Source organism: Protomyctophum bolini (genome assembly GCF_963924005.1).
Source record: "Protomyctophum bolini genome assembly, chromosome: 2".
In the NCBI taxonomy this organism is placed as follows: Eukaryota; Metazoa; Chordata; class Actinopteri; order Myctophiformes; family Myctophidae; genus Protomyctophum; species Protomyctophum bolini.
The window spans coordinates 1,797,670-1,821,544 of NC_137863.1; the positions used below are offsets into that span (position 1 = coordinate 1,797,670).

The window sequence follows — 23,875 nt, forward strand, 5'->3', positions numbered from 1 at the left end:
TGAACGCGTTCGTTCGGGTACAACACTGTCTGCCACTGATATGACGATTGAAATTCTTTACTTGGAATAATACCCCTTGAGATACAATATCTCGTTTTCGAGAGGGTCCAGATATAGAAAAATTTGTTTTTTTTCAGAAAATTGTCATGATTTAGATTAAGACACTTTTTATTAAATGGGTTAAATACGGGTTAGGGTTCTAACCTGCGGCGACGTCCTGCGCCGTAGCGGATGTGGCGTCCGTTGACGACGAGGGGGCGCGGTCGTCCGTGGTCATCTCCTGGTCCTCCCCCTCCTCCTCCTCCTCCCCCTCCTCGTCCTCCATCCTCTTCTCCAGAAGCTCCGCCTGTTTCTTCTGCTTCTTCTTCAGCTTCTTCTTCTTGTTCTTCGACATCTTGGCCGCCTGCGGGGGAGGGGGGGTGGGGGGGGCCCAATTAATTAACCCATTCTGACCTGAGATCAGATTCATACGAGGTTTCCACTGGGTCTGATGAACCCATTCTGACCTGAGATGAGATTCTAAAAAATGTCAGTCGTTCTTCGATTTTTCAAAAATAGCAGATCTACAAGCTCATAGCGCTCCACCGAGTGGCGCGCTACGAGCTTGTAGATCTGCTATTTTTCAATAGCTAAAGCACAACATGATGCTAACACCAAAATTGGTTCCCGTTCAGAATGGGTTAAATGTACGGTAACATGGTGGTAAAATGTGACCAGGTTTGACTGAGAGCCTGCCACCGTGCCAACCTCCAGCGTTTCACCAGAGAGAAAAACTATTGAAATTATTTATTCTTTTATCCAAAATGAGTTAACCCATTTTTGGGGCGGGAACCCCTTTTGGTGTTAGCATTATGTTATGCTTCAGCTATTGAAAAAAATAGCAGATCTACAAGCTCGTAGCTTGTAGATCAGCTATTTTTGAAAAATCGAAGAACGACTGACATAGAAACATAGCTTTTTCAGAAAACTGTCAGGATTTAGAAGACAATTTTAGAATCTGATCTCAGGTCAGAATGACTCTTCACATACTAGAGCATGTCTGAAATAAATATCAGAGCTGAAATCGACATGTCAATATGCTAGGTGTAATGTTAGAGACCACAGAAGACATGTAAATATGAAATAAATGCTTAAACATGTAGCTATAGGTGTAATGTTAGAGACCACAGAAGACATGTAAATATGAAATAAATGCTTAAACATGTAGCTAGGTGTAATGTTAGAGACCACAGAAGACATGTAAATATGAAATAAATGCTTAAACATGTAGCTATAGGTGTAATGTTAGAGACCACAGAAGACATGTAAATATGAAATAAATGCTTAAACATGTAGCTATAGGTGTAATGTTAGAGTCCACAGAAGACATGTAAATATGAAATAAATGCTTAAACATGTAGCTAGGTGTAATGTTAGAGACCACAGAAGACATGTAAATATGAAATAAATGCTTAAACATGTAGCTATAGGTGTAATGTTAGAGACCACAGAAGACATGTAAATATGAAATAAATGCTTAAACATGTAGCTAGGTGTAATGTTAGAGACCACAGAAGACATGTAAATATGAAATAAATGCTTAAACATGTAGCTAGGTGTAATGTTAGAGTCCACAGAAGACATGTAAATATGAAATAAATGCTTAAACATGTAGCTAGGTGTAATGTTAGAGACCACAGAAGACATGTAAATATGAAATAAATGCTTAAACATGTAGCTATAGGTGTAATGTTAGAGACCACAGAAGACATGTAAATATGAAATAAATGCTTAAACATGTAGCTAGGTGTAATGTTAGAGACCACAGAAGACATGTAAATATGAAATAAATGCTTAAACATGTAGCTAGGTGTAATGTTAGAGTCCACAGAAGACATGTAAATATGAACTAAATGCTTAAACATGTAGCTATAGGTGTAATGTTAGAGACCACAGAAGTGAACCTTTCAAGCCTGTTTTCTCTGCAAGACATTACTCTAGAAGCCATGTCTCCAAAACCGGTGGGTCAAACTAAACAACCAATATGTCAATTTGAAGCTATGATTCCCTGCTTTCACATGACATGAAAAAACAAAAGTAGTTTAGAGATTCTAAAAAATGTCAGTCGTTCTTCGATTTTTCAAAAATAGCAGATCTACAAGCTCATAGCGCTCCACCGAGTGGCGCGCTACGAGCTTGTAGATCTGCTATTTTTCAATAGCTAAAGCACAACATGATGCTAACACCAAAATTGGTTCCCGTTCAGAATGGGTTAAATGTACGGTAACATGGTGGTAAAATGTGACCAGGTTTGACTGAGAGCCTGCCACCGTGCCAACCTCCAGCGTTTCACCAGAGAGAAAAACTATTGAAATTATTTATTCTTTTATCCAAAATGAGTTAACCCATTTTTGGGGCGGGAACCCCTTTTGGTGTTAGCATTATGTTATGCTTCAGCTATTGAAAAAAATAGCAGATCTACAAGCTCGTAGCTTGTAGATCAGCTATTTTTGAAAAATCGAAGAACGACTGACATAGAAACATAGCTTTTTCAGAAAACTGTCAGGATTTAGAAGACAATTTTAGAATCTGATCTCAGGTCAGAATGACTCTTCACATACTAGAGCATGTCTGAAATAAATATCAGAGCTGAAATCGACATGTCAATATGCTAGGTGTAATGTTAGAGACCACAGAAGACATGTAAATATGAAATAAATGCTTAAACATGTAGCTATAGGTGTAATGTTAGAGACCACAGAAGACATGTAAATATGAAATAAATGCTTAAACATGTAGCTATAGGTGTAATGTTAGAGTCCACAGAAGACATGTAAATATGAAATAAATGCTTAAACATGTAGCTAGGTGTAATGTTAGAGACCACAGAAGACATGTAAATATGAAATAAATGCTTAAACATGTAGCTATAGGTGTAATGTTAGAGACCACAGAAGACATGTAAATATGAAATAAATGCTTAAACATGTAGCTAGGTGTAATGTTAGAGACCACAGAAGACATGTAAATATGAAATAAATGCTTAAACATGTAGCTAGGTGTAATGTTAGAGTCCACAGAAGACATGTAAATATGAAATAAATGCTTAAACATGTAGCTAGGTGTAATGTTAGAGACCACAGAAGACATGTAAATATGAAATAAATGCTTAAACATGTAGCTATAGGTGTAATGTTAGAGACCACAGAAGACATGTAAATATGAAATAAATGCTTAAACATGTAGCTAGGTGTAATGTTAGAGACCACAGAAGACATGTAAATATGAAATAAATGCTTAAACATGTAGCTAGGTGTAATGTTAGAGTCCACAGAAGACATGTAAATATGAACTAAATGCTTAAACATGTAGCTATAGGTGTAATGTTAGAGACCACAGAAGTGAACCTTTCAAGCCTGTTTTCTCTGCAAGACATTACTCTAGAAGCCATGTCTCCAAAACCGGTGGGTCAAACTAAACAACCAATATGTCAATTTGAAGCTATGATTCCCTGCTTTCACATGACATGAAAAAACAAAAGTAAAAATAAAACGCAATGGCAGTCCCTCAGTAGAATGTGGTCACATATGCTGCCTCAGATATAGTTTTTTTTCTTCAGTAGAGATGTAAGTACAGTGTAAGTACAGTGTAAGCACAGACTTACTGGTTTGGGTGTCGGTGCCGTGCTCACTGTAAAGGAGACAAGAAGAGGAAATATGAACATCAGAGAATTATACCATTTTCCCCACATCAACGTTTTTAACTCAAATGCTTCTGGGTCCCTGGAACTACATATTTTCAGATGGGGGGGGGCTCGGCAGACAAATACAGATAATTCTGGGGGTCCTTGATATGAAATAGTTTGAGAACCACTGACATAGCTAGTTTTCTGAAATACCCTACGTTTCTATTAGTGTATATTTATAGGGCGCTAGCCCCTCCTATATTCAGCTATTAGTGTATATTTACGTCTTACAGAAACATTAAAGTCTCGTTGACAATAAATGGAGAATTTACGTAAAATGGTAAATGGTAAATGGTGCATTTATATAGCGCCTTTATCCAAGGCGCTTTACATAGATTGTGCATTACATTCACCCATTCACACACCGATGGCAGCAGAAACCATGCAAGGCACCAACTAGCACATCGGGAGCAATTAGGGGTTCAGTGTCTTGCTCAAGGACACTTCGACAGTAACTCTGGGGGAGCCCGGGTTCGAACTGGCAACCTTGCGGTTCCCATCCAGGCACTCTACCCCTGAGCCACCGCCGCCCGTCACATGTGGACGAGAAAGTAGACGTTGTTACGCCATGATGATGTACGAGTGGGCATGTAACGATATCGTATACCGATATATATATCGATATGAATCCCGACGATACTAATCGTTTTTTTTTTTAGGGGGGCTAGTGAATTATGGTGTGTGTGAGATATGAAATGTGAGCTTAAATCAAATTCCATCATATTCAAGTGCTTTTGGAGAGAAATGAGACTGAGTCACTTTCAGTAGTAGAGCACTGGGGGGGGGGGGGGGATACATTATATAAAATTAAAAGAAAATGAATTGGTTATTTTTGGTTTAAAATATAGTGGAAAACTTGTATCGTGGACATCATATCGTGATACGAATCGTACCGTTAAGCTGAGTGAATCGTTCCACATTAAAGGTCTGAACGGGAACCCCTTTTGGTGTTTTAAGCATCATGATATACTTTAGCTATTGAAAAATAGCAGATCTACAAGCTCATAGTGCCGCACTATGAGCTTGTAGATCTGCTATTTTTTGAAAAATCCTGAAATATATATTCTTTCAGAGTTTCAGTATTTAACTCAAATCTTTGCTTCTGGGGGGGGGGTCCCTGGAACTACATATTTTCAGATGGGGGTCGGCGGCCAAATACATATCATTCTAGAGCTATTGTAGGTCTGCTATTTTAGAAAAATCGAAGAACGACTGACATAGAAACATAGCTTTTTCAGAAAACTGTCAGGATGTAGAAGAACATTTTTAGAATCTGATTTCAGGTCAAAATGGGTAAAAAAAAAAAAGACAGTTTTTAAATTTCGACGTCCGGCTAAAATGGGGTGTAGGACGAACGGACGGACGGACCTGCGGAGCCGGAGGGGGGCGGGGCTCCGCTCTTCTGCCACTGCGCGGCCTCGGCGGCCATCTTCTTGACGTAGGGCTCGTTGACGGTCAGCAGGATGTTCTCCGGCTTGATGTCCGTGTGGATGATCTTACACTTGGTGTGGAGGTAGTCCAGACCCTGGAGAACCTGGAGAACACACACACACACACACACACACACACACAGACACACACACACACACAGACACAGACACACACACACACACACACACACACACACAGACACAGACAGGCACACGCAGACACACACACAATCAAAGAACCGTTTACAGCTGCTGTAAGTTTGCAGCGTTAGCATAGGATCTAGCGTTGGCTAATGTAGCCTTGTAGGTCTACCACTGTTACACCTTCTGTCCCTCTCAGTGTGGATTTTATTTTTGTTAATGCAAGATGAAAACAGCAATGCTTTGATTCTCCACTAATCGGTAATATCGGCCAAAAACCATATCGGTCGATCACAATTATGAAATATTAAAATGGAGACGTACCTGTCGTATGATGCTCTTCACACAGGGCAGAGGCAGGCCTTGGTAATTGGACTTGATGATCCACTTGAGCAGGTGATGACCCAACACCTCAAACACCATGCACACATCTGGACAGCAGGGGGCACTGATAAGGAAGAACACACAACAACCACCACAACAACTCCTCCTCCTCCTGGTCACCCCACCACCGGAGCGGTGGTCACCTCACCACCGGAGCGGTGGTCGCCTCACCACCGGAGCGGTGGTCGCCTCACCACCGGAGCGGTGGTCACCCCAGCGGTGGTCACCGGAGCGGTGGTCACCCCACCACCGGAGCGGTGGTCACCCCACCACCGGAGCGGTGGTCACCCCACCACCGGAGCGGTGGTCACCCCACCACCGGAGCGGTGTTCACTTCACCACCGGAGCGGTGGTCACCTCACCACCGGAGCGGTGGTCACCTCACCACCGGAGCGGTGGTCACCTCACCACCGGAGCGGTGGTCACCTCACCACCGGAGCGGTGGTCACCTCACCACCGGAGCGGTGGTCAGCTCACCACCGGAGCGGTGGTCACCTCACCACCGGAGCGGTGGTCACCTCATCACCGGAGCGGTGGTCACCTCACCACCGGAGCGGTGGTCACCTCACCACCGGAGTGGTGGTCACCTCACCACCGGAGCGGTGGTCACCTCACCACCGGAGCGGTGGTCACCTCACCACCGGAGTGGTGGTCACCTCACCACCGGAGTGGTGGTCACCTCACCACCGTATTATTAATAATAATAATAACAATAATTGAGGATACGCGTGCCGTTCATGCCAGAGATCTTGAAGTCATCCAGAAGCTGCACTACTTTCTCTCTGCTGGGGTCGTCAGGGTCTGTGTTTCTCACCTGGAGAGAGAGCGAGAGAGAGAGAGATACGGATTACTATACTACTGTTCTTATAGTACCGGTAATACAACACACACACACACACACACACGGCTCCGTGCACAAACAAGCACAAACAAGCACTTGAGTGCTTGTTTGCTTGCACAAACAAGTTACCATGTAGTGCACATCTTTGAATATATATTCTTTCACAGCAAACGTTTTTAACTCAAATCTTCACTTCTGGGGCGGTGGGGGGTGGGGGGGAACAATATGTTTTCAGACGGGGGTCTGCGGCCAATTATATATAGTTTCTGGGGGTCCTTGGCATGCAAAAATTGAGCACCGCTGACATAGAAAGTCCCGGAAAAGAATACATGTTAAAGTGGAGGAGGGTGAATTGTCCTGTAACGGATTAATGAGATAATAAATGTTAAATCCTCACAGATTTCAGCAGTTTTATCTCGTCCAGAGCCGTCTCCGTGTAGTGCTCTGCGCTCTTCACCACCTTCATCGCCACAAAGCGTTTCCCCCTTCGAGAACACACGCACACGCACACGCACACACACACACACACACACACACACACACACACACACACACACACACACACACACACACACACACACACACACACACACACAGCACAGACACACACACACACACAGCACAGACAAAACTATTCATTTCATCGCACAGTATTCTATGCAAGATTCTACAACAGGTCGTTAAGAGGAAGCAATCTGATTGGTTGAAACGGTTTCAAGCCGTTGATCAAACCAGCACCATTCACCTATATTGAAAACAAAGAATTCAGTCGCTCTGTTCTCCCAGAGCGCTAGCAAACTCGGTGGCTAGGCTAGCTAGTTTCTTTGGACATTTGTGGTCGTAGTGACTACACATCTGTCATTAAATGAATATACAGTATTCTTTCAGCGATTTTCTTAGTTTTAAGGGTAACTTCAGTGATGCTTGCAGAACTCGACTTCGTCTCGTTCCTGACCGCATCACTGTCGTGGCAATAATCACGTTAAACAACACCCTCTCGTGTAATATTGCTTAAATAAATCAATCAGACCTACTGTATGTGCTGCGTGTTTTCTGTAAGGTAACTGTACTTACTGTATGTCCCAGGCCAGCCACACGGTGGAGAAGTGGCCCCAGCCCAGCTTACGGATCACGTGGTATCGGCCGTTGTACAAGTCCCCGATCTTCACGTGGTGATATCCACCTGGACCGGAACCGCAACGCAATCACAAGATATGGTTAGTGGACACTGGACCGGAGCAACAACGCAGTCACAAGATATGGTTAGTGGACACTGGACCGGAGCAACAACGCAGTCACAAGATATGGTTAGTGGACACTGGACTGGACTGGAGTGTGTGTGTGTGTGTGTGTGGGGGGGGGTGCACTGGACGACGATATTCTTTCAGCCTTGATTCACACACACACACACACACACACACAGGGCTCGACAGTGCGACTAGGTGCTCGCATTTGCTTATCACGATTGACCATTCAATCGTGATAAAGACAAGTCTCTGTCTACAGCAAGTGCACATTCTATAGTCGCGGTTCTATACCTACATTTATATTTCTGAACGGCGGTGTCGTTCGCCAAAAAGAGCAGAGCTGCAAGCTAACAACGTGTCGAGCTGTTCCTGATATATGTAAACGACATGACTTCAGCTTGTGACTGCAACTTGTTCCTGTTCGCAGACGACTCAGCACTGCTGGTCTCGGACAGGAACAAACTGCAGGTTGAAAAGACCCTCAGCTCTGAACTCGGTAGAATCTGCACCTGGCTCGCTGATAACAAACTATCTTTACACCTGGGGGGAAAACTGAATGCATTCTCTTCGGATCAAATAGTAATCTCAGCAAGGCAGATGACTTCTTGGTTAGAGTGGGTGACGATATTATCACACGTAAAGATGAAATTACTGTCCTAGGTTCCATCCTATGGAGGCCAATCTTTCCGGTGATAAAATGGCCACCAACGTAATCAAAAAAGTTTACAGGATCTCCTCACTGGTCAACAAAAACACCTTGAAGACCTTAACCCAGCAGATCTACAAGCTCTTAGCGCGCCACCGAGTGGCGCGCTAAGAGCTTGTAGGTCGACTGACATTTTTAGAATCTGATCTCAGGTCAGAATGGGTTAAGTCTCTCTCTCACCCCTGCAGTAGTCGTTGGGGTCTTCCTGCTCGTCGTCGTCAGAGCCCAGGATCTCCTCGTCCTGTTCTGGGAGAGGAGAGTCTCCCTGACCGCCCTGAGACCCTCCCCCTCCTCCTCCTCCTCCTCCTCCTCCTCGACCATGACCAGGCTCAGGTCTGTGGGACAGAGAGACAAACGACGATAATGAATTGCGTTTTTATAATGAATTGCATTTTTATAGCGCTTTTCCAAGTGCTCAAAGTGGTTCATTCATTCATTCATACGTTGGGAGGTGAAGCGGCGAACAGTCGACGCCAGCGTCCTCACTTCCCACATTCACACACCGACGGTGGCGAGCTCACACCGACCGACTCACTGGAGGCAACGTAGGGTTCAGTGTCTTGCCCAAGGACACTTTGACTGTGCTTTGAAGTGCTTTACAGACCGCTCCGGTCAATATACTGCCTCCCCCTGGCCAGCCGGGGCGCCTGATGGAGGGGAAAGGAACTGGTTGGAATAACGTGTTCCTTCCACGCGCTACGTCCAACCAGGGAAACTCCCCCCTGTCAGGTGTAAAGGAGCAACTTGGACACTCAGGCATGAAGGAAGCATGAGTTCAAGTCCGTTTCTCTCCCCAGGTTGGCGGAGGGTGTGTAGAGCCCAGGATCACATTAGATTTTGAAAATGTCTTCTACATCAGTTTTCTGAAAAAGCTATGTTTCTATGTCAGTCGTTTGATTTTTCTAAAATAGCAGAACTACAAGCTCGTAGCGCGCCACTCGGTGGCGCGCTACGAGCTTGTAGATCTTTTTCAATAGCTAAAGAGGAGAGGAGAGGAGAGGAGAGGAGAGGAGAGGAGAGGAGAGGAGAGGAGAGGAGAGGAGAGGAGAGGAGAGGAGAGGAGAGGAGAGGAGAGGAGAGGGCATGCAGGGTGAGGGCGTGTGAGGAGAGGAGAGGAGAGGGAAATGGAGCGGAGAACAATTGCACTGGTCAAAAACAACAACAAAAACAACAACAACAACAGCAGCAGTGCCACAACGGAGGTTTGTTCAGTTGTCTGGGGTGGGGGGGGGGGGGGTAACACCCAACACTGTTATGTTAGTTAATTTACACTTGTGACCAGATTTGACTTGGAGCCTGCCATCATGCAAATTCCAGCTTTTCACCAGAGGAGAAAAACTTTTTTTTTGTATGAGTTTATAGCACAGGCAGACTCTTCACATACTAGAGCATGTCTGAAATAAGTGTCAGAGCTGAAATTGACATGTAAATAAATGCTTAAACATGTAGCTATAGGTGTAATGTTAGAGTCCACAGAAGACATGTAAATATGAAATAAATGCTTAAACATGTAGCTATAGGTGTAATGTTAGAGACCACAGAAGACATGTAAATATTAAATAAATGCTTAAACATGTAGCTATAGGTGTAATGTTAGAGTCCACAGAAGTGAACCTGTCAAGCCTGTTTTCTCAACTCGCTGTTTCTCTGCAAGACATTATACTCTATAAGCCATATCTCCAAAACTGGTGGGTCAAACTGAACAACCAATATGTCAATTTGAAGCTATGATTCCCTGCTTTCACATGACAAAATATCCCTGGGACTCATCTATAAAAGACCATCCCTGTACTATTACTATTATTCCATTTAAAACCCGTTTGTGTCCTGTAATGTCTATCATTTTGTAATGTATTGTGTATGATCTTGTCTGTATCTTTGAACGGTGACGTCATGTGACGCAAAACTAATTTCAGTGCAAGCCGACAATAAAGTTGTGTCTCTCTCTCTCTCTCTAAAACACACTCATCTCTCTGTCTCTCTCTCTGCCACTCACATGCAGCTGAGGCCGCTGGCTATCTTGACAACAGCGCTGTTGAAAGAGAAGATCCAGGCCAGCAGTCCAGTCCACATCATGGCCTCCGAGAAACACAACGTCTAACAACACACTGAAGACTGAACTATGGACAGGCTTCACTCAACCGAGCTAGGCTGGACTGCTGCTCTAGTACAGTATATAGTACAGTGACGGTACAGTACAGAGAAACAGACCACACTGCAACTGTCACGAGAGAGAGAGAGAGAGAGAGAGAGAGAGAGTGAGTGAGAGAGTGAGTGGGGAGGGAGGGAATGTAATGATGGGAGTTTCACGCAAGCCACATGCATGCCATGCCACCAGAGTGGCGAGGGCGAGAGAAGAGAGAGAGAGTGGAGAGGGCGAGAAAAGAGAGAGAGAGTGGAGAGGGCGAGAGAAGAGAGAGAGAGCGGAGAGGGCGAGAGAAGAGAGAGAGTGGAGAGGGCGAGAGACGAGAGAGAGTGGAGAGAGAGACAGATTGTTAGTGAAATAGAGAGGGAGGAGGGAGGAGGGAGGGGGGACGACGCACTGAGGCAGGCATGGCATGCCCAGATAAGATGGAAGACCCGATTAATAATGAATTAATAATGAATTGCATTTTTATAGCGCTTTTCCAAGCGCTTTAACAATGGTTCATTCATTCATACGTTGGGAGGCGAACAGTCGACGCCAGCGTCCTCACTTCCCACATTCACACACCGACGGTGGCGAGCTCACACCGACCCACTCACTGGAGGCGAAGTGGGGTTCAGTGTCTTGCCCAAGGACACTTTGACTGTGCTTTGAAGTGCTTTACAGACCGCTCCGGTGGTGAGGTGACCACCGCTCCGGTGGTGAGGTGACCACCGCTCCGGTGGTGAGGTGACCACCGGAGCTGTAATAACGTTGAGCGGTGGTGAGTAAAAACAGAGAGAAGGGCTGGAGCGGTGGTTTACTCTTCACCGCGGCTCAGACAGTGACGTTTTCTGGCTGCGTAGAAAAAAGCATTTTTTTCCCATGAGTGTCCTGAAACTGGGGGGAACTAGATCATAAGGACTTCCTCACAGGTACTCAACCAGAGGAAGTCCTTATGATCTAGTTCCCCCCAGTTTCAGGACACTCATGGGAAAAAATGCTTTTTTCTACGCAGCCACTACTCTGTGGAATGCACTCCCTCCAGCCCTGAAATCCCTACATTCTATTGCAATATTTAGGAAAGACCTGAAATCATGGCTCCATCTACACACTCACTGGTCATAGTTAGCTTCCGACCCTGGATAGCCCATCTCCCATGCTCAGGACTATTCTCCCAGGGTACCTCTTGTCCTATGTATATAGCTCCCAGCCTTATATATAAGGATTATTTATTATATGTTCCATGGTTGTTTTGTCTGTACAGTATGTATGTGTATAGTTTCATGTTACAAAGTGGACCACAATGGAAACAAGCGAAGGCTTTTTTGTGTCTAAGTCCATTTGGCGTTTTTTTAAATGATGTCATTTTCTGTAATTTTCTTAAACTGCCAATAAAGTATTCTATCTATCTATCTATGTCATGTTGTAGTTCGGTGGTCACCTCACCACTGACATTAGACTATGAACAACGCTTTAGTCAGCAGAACTGTCTGGTTGGACACTATACTGGGATGGCGAGCCAGCCGGTCAGTGTGGAGAAATGAACCCCAGACAGGGTGAACATTAGACCAAAAGTTAACAACAAAACCAAAGATTTCCGTTGCTCGTTATGGTAATGAAAGCAGTCCCTTAATAATGCCAGGTGTATTCAGTGCAACGCGTCGCCTCCTAAAACAAGACGTTATAAATAGAATAATAATGTTTGGTAAAGAAGATCACATAATACAGCTTTAACCCATTCTGACCTGAGATCAGATTCATACCAGGTTTCCACTGGACACACACTGGTCTGATTAACCCATTCTGACCTGAGATCAGATTCTATAAAAATGTCAGTCGTTCTTCGATTTTTCAAAAATAGCAGACCTACAAGCTCATAGCGCGCCACTCGGTGGCGCGCTATGAGCTTGTAGATCTGCTATTTTTCAATAGCTAAAGCATAAACATGAAGCTAACACCAGAATGGGTTCCCGTTCAGAATGGGTTAAGCTATTGCCAATTAAGTTCAAACCCTTGCTCATGTGTACATGGCTTGTGTATAGAAGCTGGCCATTACGACTGATCAGAGAAAAAATTTAAAATCAATAACCAATTTAAGCCTTCGACTGAATAGGCACAAATTAACAAGTTACAATGCAATGCTAATCTACAAGAACAAAACATGTCTCCTTTTTCCTTTTATTTTCACACTAAACTGTCAAACAAAGGAAAACAAATGATGTACTGTATGATGTATAGGTACAAAGGGAGTCTACCAACGCGCCTCAAGCCTAAAACGGCTGATCCGGTGCTTCACAGGTGCAGGGACATCAAAGTTGCAAAAGGAGAGGAGACTGGAGCAACACGGACATTTAGAGCCTTTTATTAAGGTGCTGAGTATTCATCGTTTAGTAGTAGTCGTTTTGTATACTCAGCACCTTAATAAAAGGCTCTAAATGTCTGTGTTGCTCCAGTCTCCTCTCCTTTTGCGATGTATGATGTATGTATGCATCTCCATTGTATTGGAGAGGAGACAGTAAAGGCCAGAGTGATGCTTCCCCTAAGAGTCAAAGTGGTGAATAATGATGACAGACAGTAGTACTTAAGTATACTTAAGGTAATTCATAGCTTCAGTCCCTCTGGAATAGATCCTGTCTGCTGGAATATGACACAACCGTCCAACCGGATGCTTGCGGTGGACTGTCTCAGAGGCTTGGTTGGCAACAGGGTACGGTCGCCCCTTTTCCATCTGTCTCTCTCAAGGCCTATTCATAGTCTGGATTTTCGGTGGTGAGGTGACCACCGCTCCGGTGGTGAGCTGACCACCGGAGCTGAAATAACATTGAGCGGTGGTGAGTAAAAACAGAGAGAAGGGCTGGAGCGGTGGCGGTGGTTTGCTCTTCACCGCGGCTCAGTGACGTCATGTTGTAGTTCGGTGGTCACCCCACCACCGTAAATCCAGACTATGTATGAGCCTTCAGATACCATATCATTCAGTTGGTAACAGGTACGGTCGCCCCTTTTCCATCCGTCTCAGATACCATATCATTCAGTTGGTAACAGGTACAGTCCCATTGTAATGTAAACATCACGAGGTGCAGGCAGACATTCAGGCTAAATTCAGGATAACAGAAAAAGTCCCGGGGACTTATATCCATAATAACAGGGATCTGTTTCATACAGTGTCTCCTATACTATGAAAGAGCTTCTTTATCTCCGTTGGAAAGGGAGATGTTCTGTTTGAACTAAATATGCCCATTTTAGATCATTCAAGCACCAAGGCCAGCACAAAATGATAAGATGCTCAGTCAAAGTGTGCGAGACTTCTCTGAACCATAGGGTGCGTTCGGAAATGTGCACCGGGAACGTGGTCAGTTTGTTGAGTGTGGTGGGCGGTGACGTCACAGAGTGCGTTCAGTGTGCCTTATTTACGAACGACCACAGCTGTGACGCATTCACACCGATTCACACCGGACGACCCCAGCTTCAGGGTTAGGGTCGCTCAGTGGACGACCCCAGCTTCAGGGTTAGGGTCGCTCAGTGGACGACCCCAGCTTCAGGGTTAGGGTCGCTCAGTGGACGACCCCAGCTTCAGGGTTAGGGTCGCTCAGTGGACGACCCCAGCTTCAGGGTTAGGGTCGCTCAGTGGACGACCCCAGCTTCAGGATAGGGTCTCTCAGTGGACGACCCCAGCTTCAGGGTTAGGGTCGCTCAGTGGACGACCCCAGCTTCAGGGTTAGGGTCGCTCAGTGGACGACCCCAGCTTCAGGGTAGGGTCGCTCAGTGCGGGCACTCGGCACACCCGGTGCGCAGCGCACTGGATTTTCGAACGACAGCGCACCGAGCGCACTGAATAAACGAACGACAAGAGAGCACACCAGTGCGTTCAGGGCGCATTTCCGAACGCACCCATAATATCATTCAGCTAAACTTTCACAAAAGCATAGGTCACGGTTTAAAAAAAGAAATCACTGCAGGCTGATGTAAATGGTGCATTTATACAGCGCCCTTTATCCAAGGCACTTTACATAGATTGTGCATTTAGGCACATTCACACACCGCAAGGCACCGACCAACCAGCACTTCGGGAGCAACCACCAGGGGTTCAGAGAGTCTTTGCTCAAGGACACTTCCGACACGAACTCAGCCCCGGGGAGAGCCCACAGCCAGGGATCGTACCGGGAACCTTCCGGTTCCCGACAGGGCAACTCTAGCCTGGCCTGAGCCACTGCCATGTTCGACACTCACATATAAGAGGACAACAAATTAATAATCCCAGCATGGCTGGTGGGTGTTTTCTAACACTTGTCTCTTGTACAGTACCGTCTGTAAGCAACACCCTTTTAGCGTGTAATGCGTCCAAAAGCAGCTTTACAGGAACCAAAGAAAGGATGTGTGTGTGTGTGTGTGTGTGTGTGTGTGTGTGTGTGTGTGTGTGTGTGTGTGTGTGTGTGTGTTGGACAACAATCTTTAACCCATTCTGACCGGGCACCCATTTTGGTGTCGGCATCATGTTGTGCTTTAGCTATTGAAAAATAGCAGATCTACAAGCTCATAGCGCGCCACCGAGTGGCGCGCTACGAGCTTGTAGGTCTGCTATTTTTGAAAAATCAAAGACACTTTCAGAATCTGATCTCAGGTCAGAATGGGTTAATAATGACACTGTCAGGATGTAATAGACATTTTTAGAATCTGATCTCAGGTCAGAATGGGTTAACTTACTTTTTGCCATTTTTCTTCGGCTTCCTTCCCTTCTTCCTCGCCTGCATCACAAGTACTACAAAAAGAGAGAGAGAGAGAGAGAGAGAGAGAGAGAGAGAGAGAGAGAGAGAGAGAGAGAGAGAGAGAGAGAGAGAGAGAGAGAGAGAGAAACATTTGTTTATGTAATTAGAAAGGCAATAGAGCCCCGCAGCCCCGCCTCCTCCAGAGACCCCGTTCATTTTCCCCATAGACATTTCAGAAAGTATTTATTTAACCCATTCTGACCGGGCACCCATTTTGGTGTTAGCATCATGTTATGCTTTACCTATTGAAAAATAGCAGATCTACAAGCTCATATCGCGCCACCGAGTGGCGCGATACGAGCTTGTAGGTCTGCTATTTTTTTTAAATTCGTAGAACGACTGACATTTTTAGAATCTGATCTCAGGTCAGAATGGGTTAATCAGACCAGTGTGTGTCCCGTGGAAACCTCGTATGAATCTGATCTCAGGTCAGAATGGGTTAAAGACGTTTATACGCCGCTGGGCAAAGCCAACTCTTGTCGTGACAAATCATGACAAACAAACTGAGGCTGGGCTGAACAAATAATTAGAAAGAAGAAAACGGCAGGTTTATACAACAACACTTGTTTTGTTGTTTTTCTTCTTTGTACTTAAGAATCTCCTATGTTTTTTATTTTCTTATTTTATATTTTAATATTTGATATTTTGTGTTTTATTTTGAGTTAGTGTTTGTAAACAATTGTAAGTATTGCCTTTGTTAAATGTTTGTCTGTGTCGGACCCCAGGAAGATCAAGGCAAAAGCTAATGGGGATCCTTATAAACAATAAACAATCAATAGTTTAATAATATAATAATAAGAAGTAATAATATTTATCTCTCTCTCTCTCTCTCTCTCTCTCCTAATGGTACCAACATCAATACAGTTTAATAATATAACAATGAATCATATTTAACATCAATGCATCATGGAATTGTGGACAATATAATTATTGGGTCTGAGACTATGGTGGTCCGTGAGTCAAAACTCAAAGCGCCCCGATAAAAATGCTATGAAAATGGTTACCGGTACTTGAAAACCACTGATCCACACCATAGTATAATATAACAAAATGGTTAATAATGAGAAGCAATACTATGGCTGTCTGCTGCAGGTGTATGAGCCCGGTTTAGTATAGCAGCATGCAGTTAGCTCATCCTCATCATCATCACATGTGTAAATACAGATAGGTTAGCATCAAGTTGTGGCCGTGGGTTGGAATGATGGTTTATTTAGCTGCTGTTGTGTTTTTGTGAGTGTCGACGTGACACACTTAATTGGACACCTTGCGGTTCTTGTCTTGTGTCCGAGCCGGTGCCGGTGCGACGAGGCACCGGCACCGGGTCCACACACAGTGGCATGTGGTGGTGTGTCTATGTTCACAATAATAAAGGCAAGGCAGCTCAAAGTTTTTTGGCGCAGCATGGATTGCATGGTACTGTGTGTGTGTGTGTGTGTGTGGCTGGCTAGCTCGGCTAGCTGCCTGGCTAGCAGTGTTACTTGCCAGGTTTTGGTTGAGAAATGAGCAAACCAGGTCTAGGAAAATAAAGACCCAAATTAAAATACATGAATTTGCAATTTAAAAAAATGGTAGATCTACAAGCTAGATCTGCTATTTTCAATAACGACAAAAAAAAACCTTTTTTGTAAATTTGGAATATATTTGGACTCTGTGGGCATTCAATGTTTTTTAGATGAGGGATGCAGAAATATTTATTTTTTGTTTGGGGGGGGGGGGGGTCCTTTGACATGAAAATGTTTGCGACGCACTAGTTTAATTTAAAACACCACACACAACAAGCCCAAAAATAAGCAACTAACACTTAAGGAAACAACATAAATAATACAGGTGGGGGAAAAACAAAGCCCAAAGTCTCGCTTATAACAAGCGGACATGGCAACACTAAGCTATAGCTAATAGCACATCCCCAGCTAGCACAGTGTTAAAACACACAGCGTGGTGTTTGTTTTAGTCTTTTGTCCAACAACTTGACATCCTTCTGTAAATGTTCTAAATGTTGCCTCGGCACAGAGACACAGCTGAACGGGACGGGAGGCTCGGTTCTGACTGCATGTCGTTGGGTTTACCTTTTCTGTCCATAGTGGTGGAGCTGTTGGCGAGAATGGATGGATCTGTTCTGTTGACTAGTGTTGTTGGGTTGGTTTGGTTCACATACAAGCCACAGCGCAGGCGTCCGTCTGGCTCTGTGTGTGTGTGTGTGTGTGTGTGGTGGAGATGGATGGATGGATCCGGTCTACCCCTACGACGGATACGGAAACGGTCCAGTGTCTCTAGTCTAGTAACCTCGCATCACCAGGCTTTCCACCGCCTCGGAGGAAAGCCTGGTCTCTGTTCCAAAAGTCCGGGACCGGATGATATGCCTACGTCACGTTGTAGGTAGCTTCCCAAACAGGATGTACCCAAAATAATCCCCCCTCCCCCGCGATCAAAATGTTAGTTCCTACCAATTAATATGCTTCTGATGCGGCGTACTTTAGTTTCGTTGAATTTTAAAATACATAGCGTAGCGAGAGTGCGGCACAATGGCAACTGGCGAGTAAAGTCGGGGGGGAACCAATACTCTATGGGGGGAACTAACATTTTGATCGCGGGGGAGGGGGGATTATTTTGGGTACATCCTGTTTGGGAAGCTGCATACAACGTGACGTAGCATATCATCCGGCTCATACCGAAATGAAATGGTGCCCAGGCTACTAGTCTAGTGGTTTGGTTCCCAAACTGGGGTCCGGGGACCCCCAGGGGTCCTTGAGGGAGTTTTCTTTTGATTGATTGATTTATTTATTGATTGATTGATCCCCCCCCTTTTTCCCTCACTGTATATGTATCTTTTCCCTTTTTGCTTCCTTTATGATTAATTCCTGTTCTGTTCTTTAACTATAATAAGAAGTGTCTATTTGTACGTCTCTAAATGTTTTGATGAATTGAACAAGGTGGAACCTGTTGTAAACACGTGTAATGCTTAATTGGGGTCGTCCACTCACAGTTAACAGTCTTAGTTTGTATTGAGTTTGTGCTTGAAATGTATACTGTAATTCTGCAAACTGTTAATAAATATTTAAATTGACAGTTTGCAGAATTACAGTACATTTCAAGTACAACTCAATACAAACTGTTAACTGTGAGTGGACGACACCATTAAGAATTACACTTGTTTACAACAGGGCCCACCATTTTCAATTCATCAAATGAGTTCCAGGGGGGTCCCCATGCGCTAAATGATAGTTTGGAACCAAGTGGGCCCTTATATGGGTTTGTAACTCTGAGAGTTTGTACATTTGTCCACTCTCAGAGTTACATTAACATTGATTTTACAATATAAAGTGGGGTCCCGACTCCCAGAGATATAGAAATGCCATTAAATTGGGGGTCCGTAGCCTAAATGCAGGTAAATCTGGGGGTCCTTAAAATGGCTGCATGGTTGAGAATCACTGCTAGAGCTGTAAGAAATCTTCTCTTATGGGGGTCCTTGGCATGTCTTTGCAAACATTACATCCTGATGTGAAAGAAAAGATATATTTTTTTATCAAAGTTTCTTTATTAATTTTTCAAATCAGTCAGAAATTGTTGCGATTTGTAACAAAGATACATTGAAATAAAAGGCACATACACATATAAATAGGCCTATACATATTCAAAAATAGGAAAGACATTTTTTCTAAACGTTATGTGTATCCCACTATCCTATGGACAATCAAAATCAGCTGGGAATATTTCATGTTGATGTGGTGTCATAATTACATATGTGGCACAATATCATGAAAATGAAAACATGACACTTGATGTGAAAAAGGTTGCAGGACCCCTGCTCGGTCCTTGAGGAGCTCACATCAACATGTTTTTTGATTGATTGAAGTATTTATTGACAGTTTGCAGAACTACAGTAGGCCTACATTTCAAGTATAGGCTACAACTCAATACAATGTTCACTGTGAGTGGACGACACCATAAAGCATTACACTTGTTTACAACAGGGTCCACCATTTTCAATTCATCAGAACATTTAGAGAATATAGTACACTTCTATATAGCCAAAAACAGGAAATCATTATAGGAGGTAAAAAGGGAAAAATATATATATACAGTGAGGGTAAAAGGGGTGGGTGGGGGGGGATTCAGATTTTATGTGGGGCAGTTTAGAATTGCAGCCGTCCATAAGTGCCCTTTGAGAGCAGTTTTGAAAGAGTCATGGGATTTGCATGTCTTAATGACTGTTGGTAGGGTGTTCCACATTTTGGTGGCATAGGAGCGAAATTAATTTAGTCCCTTGTTTGTGCCGAATCTGGGTTGCACTGGTTGTTTGTTGAACTCCCTCTGGTGTTGTGGGTGTGGACTTTGTTGACATTAAGGAAATATCTAGACAGGTACATGGGTATCTTGGTATGGTGTATCGAATCTTGTGGACCAGACCCATTGCAAGATGCTGTACTCTGTCGTCGACCCTAAACCATCCCAGCCTGTCAAAGTGGGCAGGGGTGAGGTGGGTTTGGGGGGTGAGGACAAGTAGGAGCCTGACCAGTTTGTTTTGGGAGGTCTGGAGCCTTGTTTTAAGGGCCTTAGAGGTGCTGTGGTAAAAACAGGTTTAAAAATGCATGTTATTTCTGCTTTAACATTGATTTTACATTATATATTGAGGTCTCAGTGTGTGTACACCTAATCTCCGGCACCGTTAAAACCCGGTCGATGCCAAATTTTGCACACACACTCCCTGGACGATGAACCTCTGCCACAAATGTTCCAGAACGGCCTGTTATAGCGCCACCAGGAGGCTGACTTTTGTAAAACACTGTGATACTACTCCTCCAGATTCTGTCCAAAAATCCTGCAAATCGTTTCACACTCATCTCTATCCACACTTTTCCTGGGCTGTGTGTGCTCCAGTTCCTGTTGATTTCATTGGATATCATTGGTCATCTGACCAGTTTCATTGGCTTTCATTGGATCAAATCGACAGGAACTGGAGCACACACAGCCCAGGAAAAGTGTGGATAGTCCTGTGTCCAAGACGGATCTGTCCGTGCCACACAAATCATTAACCCATTCTGACCGGGCACCCATTTTGGTGTTGGCATCATGTTATGCTTTAGCTATTGAAAAATAGCAGATCTACAAGCTCATATCGCGCCACCGAGTGGCGCGATACGAGCTTGTAGGTCTGCTATTTTTGGAAAATTCGAAGAACGACTGACATTTTTAGAATCTGATCTCAGGTCAGAATGGGTTCATCAGACCAGTGTGTGTCCATGTGGAAACCTCGTATGAATCTGATCTCAGGTCAGAATGGGTTAACGCATCGCGCAGTTGATCTTCTTCATAACGTGCGTCACGATCTTCTCTGCATTAACGGGGTATTTCAGCATGATCAGGTCCACCGTGTGCAGCCTGTCGGTGTTCTCCAGGAGGTTCTTTTCGATGGGGTCCACCACGGTTCCGGCTTGTTGGAGATGCCACTGGAACTTCTGGAACTCCGTATTTCTCAGACGCTCCAGAGTCTCGGATATGCGCTCCTTAGATGCCTGCATGGTGTTAGTCCTGTAGAAACAGAGGATGTTAACATCTCCATGGTCTAGTCCTGTAGAAACAGAGGATGTTAACGTCTCCATGGTCTAGTCCTGTAGAAACAGAGGATGTTAACGTCTCCATGGTCTAGTCCTGTAGAAACAGAGGATGTTAACGTCTCCATGGTCTAGTCCTGTAGAAACAGAGGATGTTAACGTCTCCATGGTCTAGTCCTGTAGAAACAGAGGATGTTAACGTCTCCATGGTCTAGTCCTGTAGAAACAGAGGATGTTAACGTCTCCATGGTCTAGTCCTGTAGAAACAGAGGATGTTAACATCTCCATGGTCTAGTCCTGTAGAAACAGAGGATGTTAACGTCTCCATGGTCTAGTCCTGTAGAAACAGAGGATGTTAACGTCTCCATGGTCTAGTCCTGTAGAAACAGAGGATGTTAACGTCTCCATGGTCTAGTCCTGTAGAAACAGAGGATGTTAACGTCTCCATGGTCTAGTCCTGTAGAAACAGAGGATGTTAACGTCTCCATGGTCTAGTCCTGTAGAAACAGAGGATGTTAACGTCTCCATGGTCTAGTCCTGTAGAAACAGAGGATGTTAACGTCTCCATGGTCTAGTCCTGTAGAAACAGAGGATGTTAACATCTCCATGGTCTAGTCCTGTAGAAACAGAGGATGTTAACGTCTCCATGGTCTAGTCCTGTAGAAACAGAGGATGTTAACGTCTCCATGGTCTAGTCCTGTAGAAACAGAGGATGTTAACGTCTCCATGGTCTAGTCCTGTAGAAACAGAGAATGTTAACGTCTCCATGGTCTAGTCCTGTAGAAACAGAGGATGTTAACGTCTCCATGGTCTAGTCCTGTAGAAACAGAGGATGTTAACGTCTCCATGGTCTAGTCCTGTAGAAACAGAGGATGTTAACGTCTCCATGGTCTAGTCCTGTAGAAACAGAGAATGTTAACGTCTCCATGGTCTAGTCCTGTAGAAACAGAGGATGTTAACGTCTCCATGGTCTAGTCCTGTAGAAACAGAGGATGTTAACATCTCCATGGTCTAGTCCTGTAGAAACAGAGGATGTTAACGTCTCCATGGTCTAGTCCTGTAGAAACAGAGGATGTTAACGTCTCCATGGTCTAGTCCTGTAGAAACAGAGGATGTTAACGTCTCCATGGTCTAGTCCTGTAGAAACAGAGGATGTTAACGTCTCCATGGTCTAGTCCTGTAGAAACAGAGGATGTTAACGTCTCCATGGTCTAGTCCTGTAGAAACAGAGGATGTTAACGTCTCCATGGTCTAGTCCTGTAGAAACAGAGGCTGTTGGTGACTAAAACTACGACTAAATATACTGACAATTTCATCAACAAATAAAAACTAAAATGTTAGGAAGTCCCTCCAGTATTAGTCATTTTACACTTAGTTGCATGCTGAAAATAGCAGATCTACAAGCTCGCTGACGGCAGACTTTAGAAACAAGCCCAAATAAACAACTACACTTTAGAAACAAGCCCAAACAAACAACTACACTTTAGAAACAAGCCCAAACAAACAACTACACTTTAGAAACAAGCCCAAACAAACAACTACACTTTAGAAACAAGCCCAAATAAACAACTACACTTTAGAAACAAGCCCAAATAAACAACTACACTTTAGAAACGCACACACACACACACACACACACACACACACACACACACACACACACACACACACACTCTCCTACCTTTGTCTGACTCTGTCTGTGTCTCAGTATACGGTAATGAGACGTTCTACTCTATAGTATCTGAGCTGCTGATCCATGTTTCACGATTCCCTCCATAGAAAAATAACCACGGGTTAATAATTACCTGTTGGGTGTGTGGGTGCGTCCGGGGTCAGTCTGGTGAGAGATGGTCCAGGTCAGGACAGTCCACTATGGTCCAGTACAGTCCACTATGGTCCAGTACAGTCCACTATGGTCCAGGGTCCAGTACAGTCCACTATGGTCCGTCCAGGACAGTCCAGTAAAGTGTCAGTATAGTTGTGTTGGAAGTTGAACTGCTGTCTTTCACTAACAGTGGCTCTCAGCCTCTTACACAACACATTCTCTGTTTAGTAGATCTTGATTGGTTTAGAGCAACGGCAGGGTGTGGCCAACAGCATGCATCCAGCCATTCATAATATAAATGCAGACATAACCCGTTGAACTGGATAAACCTAAACCCCAGTGTCCTTGGGAACAAGGAGACTGCATGGGGGGCCTGCCTGGAGGAGACTGACTGGTGCCTTGCATGGTTTCCCCCGGCATCGCTGTGTGAATGTGTGTGTGAATGGAATGCACAATCTTTGTAAAGCACGTGGATAAAGTCGCTATATAAATGCATCATTTACCATGTTTGGCCTCAGTGGCGTTTCCAGGAATTACATTTTAGGCAGGCAAGTAGCACTTTTCAAAGAGATATACCTGCCAGACGAGTAGGATACAAAGGCCGAAAGCTGAAAGGCATGCATTTACATTCCAATGTACTCAGGTCTTGTTTTTCTCATCTTTTTTTTTTCTCATTGTATGGATTTTGGCCAGAAATGGATTTTTAATTTTTAAATTAAATTCATTATCAATCCTCAGATCAGAAGAAAATAGAAAAAGAGAAAAACTATGTGACGGAAGGGCCACAAAAACCCCCAGAGGGGCTTATCGAGTGGCCTTCCTTGAAGCTGACAAGTGAGCTGAAACTAATTATAATAAATTTAAAAACATATAATGAAAATAATACATAAAACCGCCTGGGTCACCCAAGTACGGAGGGAGGGGTGTGATGTTGGAAGACCCGAAACCCCGATGACCTTCATGGGATACGTCCCAGTTCCATCCTAGCGATATCTTTTAGTTCTTAGTTTCTATTTATAGTGACTCATAGGAATAGAATATATGTGACAACCGGGAATAGTCTGGTGACCACCAGAGAGATAGCATAACATAATGCTTTAAAACACCAAAAGGGGTTCCCGCCCAGAATGGGTT

At 44.2% G+C, this 23,875-nt stretch overlaps 1 protein-coding gene across 1 annotated transcript in view; it reads right to left on the reverse strand.

Moving 5' to 3' along the window:
- Nucleotides 1–17,474, reverse strand: part of LOC308334868 (SRSF protein kinase 1-like) — a 30,409-nt gene extending 12,935 nt beyond the window's left edge. The window contains exons 1-10 of the mRNA XM_080791747.1: nucleotides 17,431–17,474; nucleotides 15,303–15,357; nucleotides 8,654–8,808; nucleotides 7,595–7,703; nucleotides 6,918–7,005; nucleotides 6,406–6,493; nucleotides 5,620–5,726; nucleotides 5,093–5,258; nucleotides 3,644–3,669; nucleotides 205–403 (exon numbers count right to left, since the gene is read on the reverse strand). Of these exons, the coding sequence (XP_080647873.1) occupies nucleotides 205–403; nucleotides 3,644–3,669; nucleotides 5,093–5,258; nucleotides 5,620–5,726; nucleotides 6,406–6,493; nucleotides 6,918–7,005; nucleotides 7,595–7,703; nucleotides 8,654–8,808; nucleotides 15,303–15,357; nucleotides 17,431–17,443 (1,006 nt within the window). The 5' untranslated portion in view covers nucleotides 17,444–17,474. The remainder of the gene's footprint in view (nucleotides 1–204; nucleotides 404–3,643; nucleotides 3,670–5,092; nucleotides 5,259–5,619; nucleotides 5,727–6,405; nucleotides 6,494–6,917; nucleotides 7,006–7,594; nucleotides 7,704–8,653; nucleotides 8,809–15,302; nucleotides 15,358–17,430) is intronic.
- Between the last annotated feature and the right edge of the window lie 6,401 nt (nucleotides 17,475–23,875).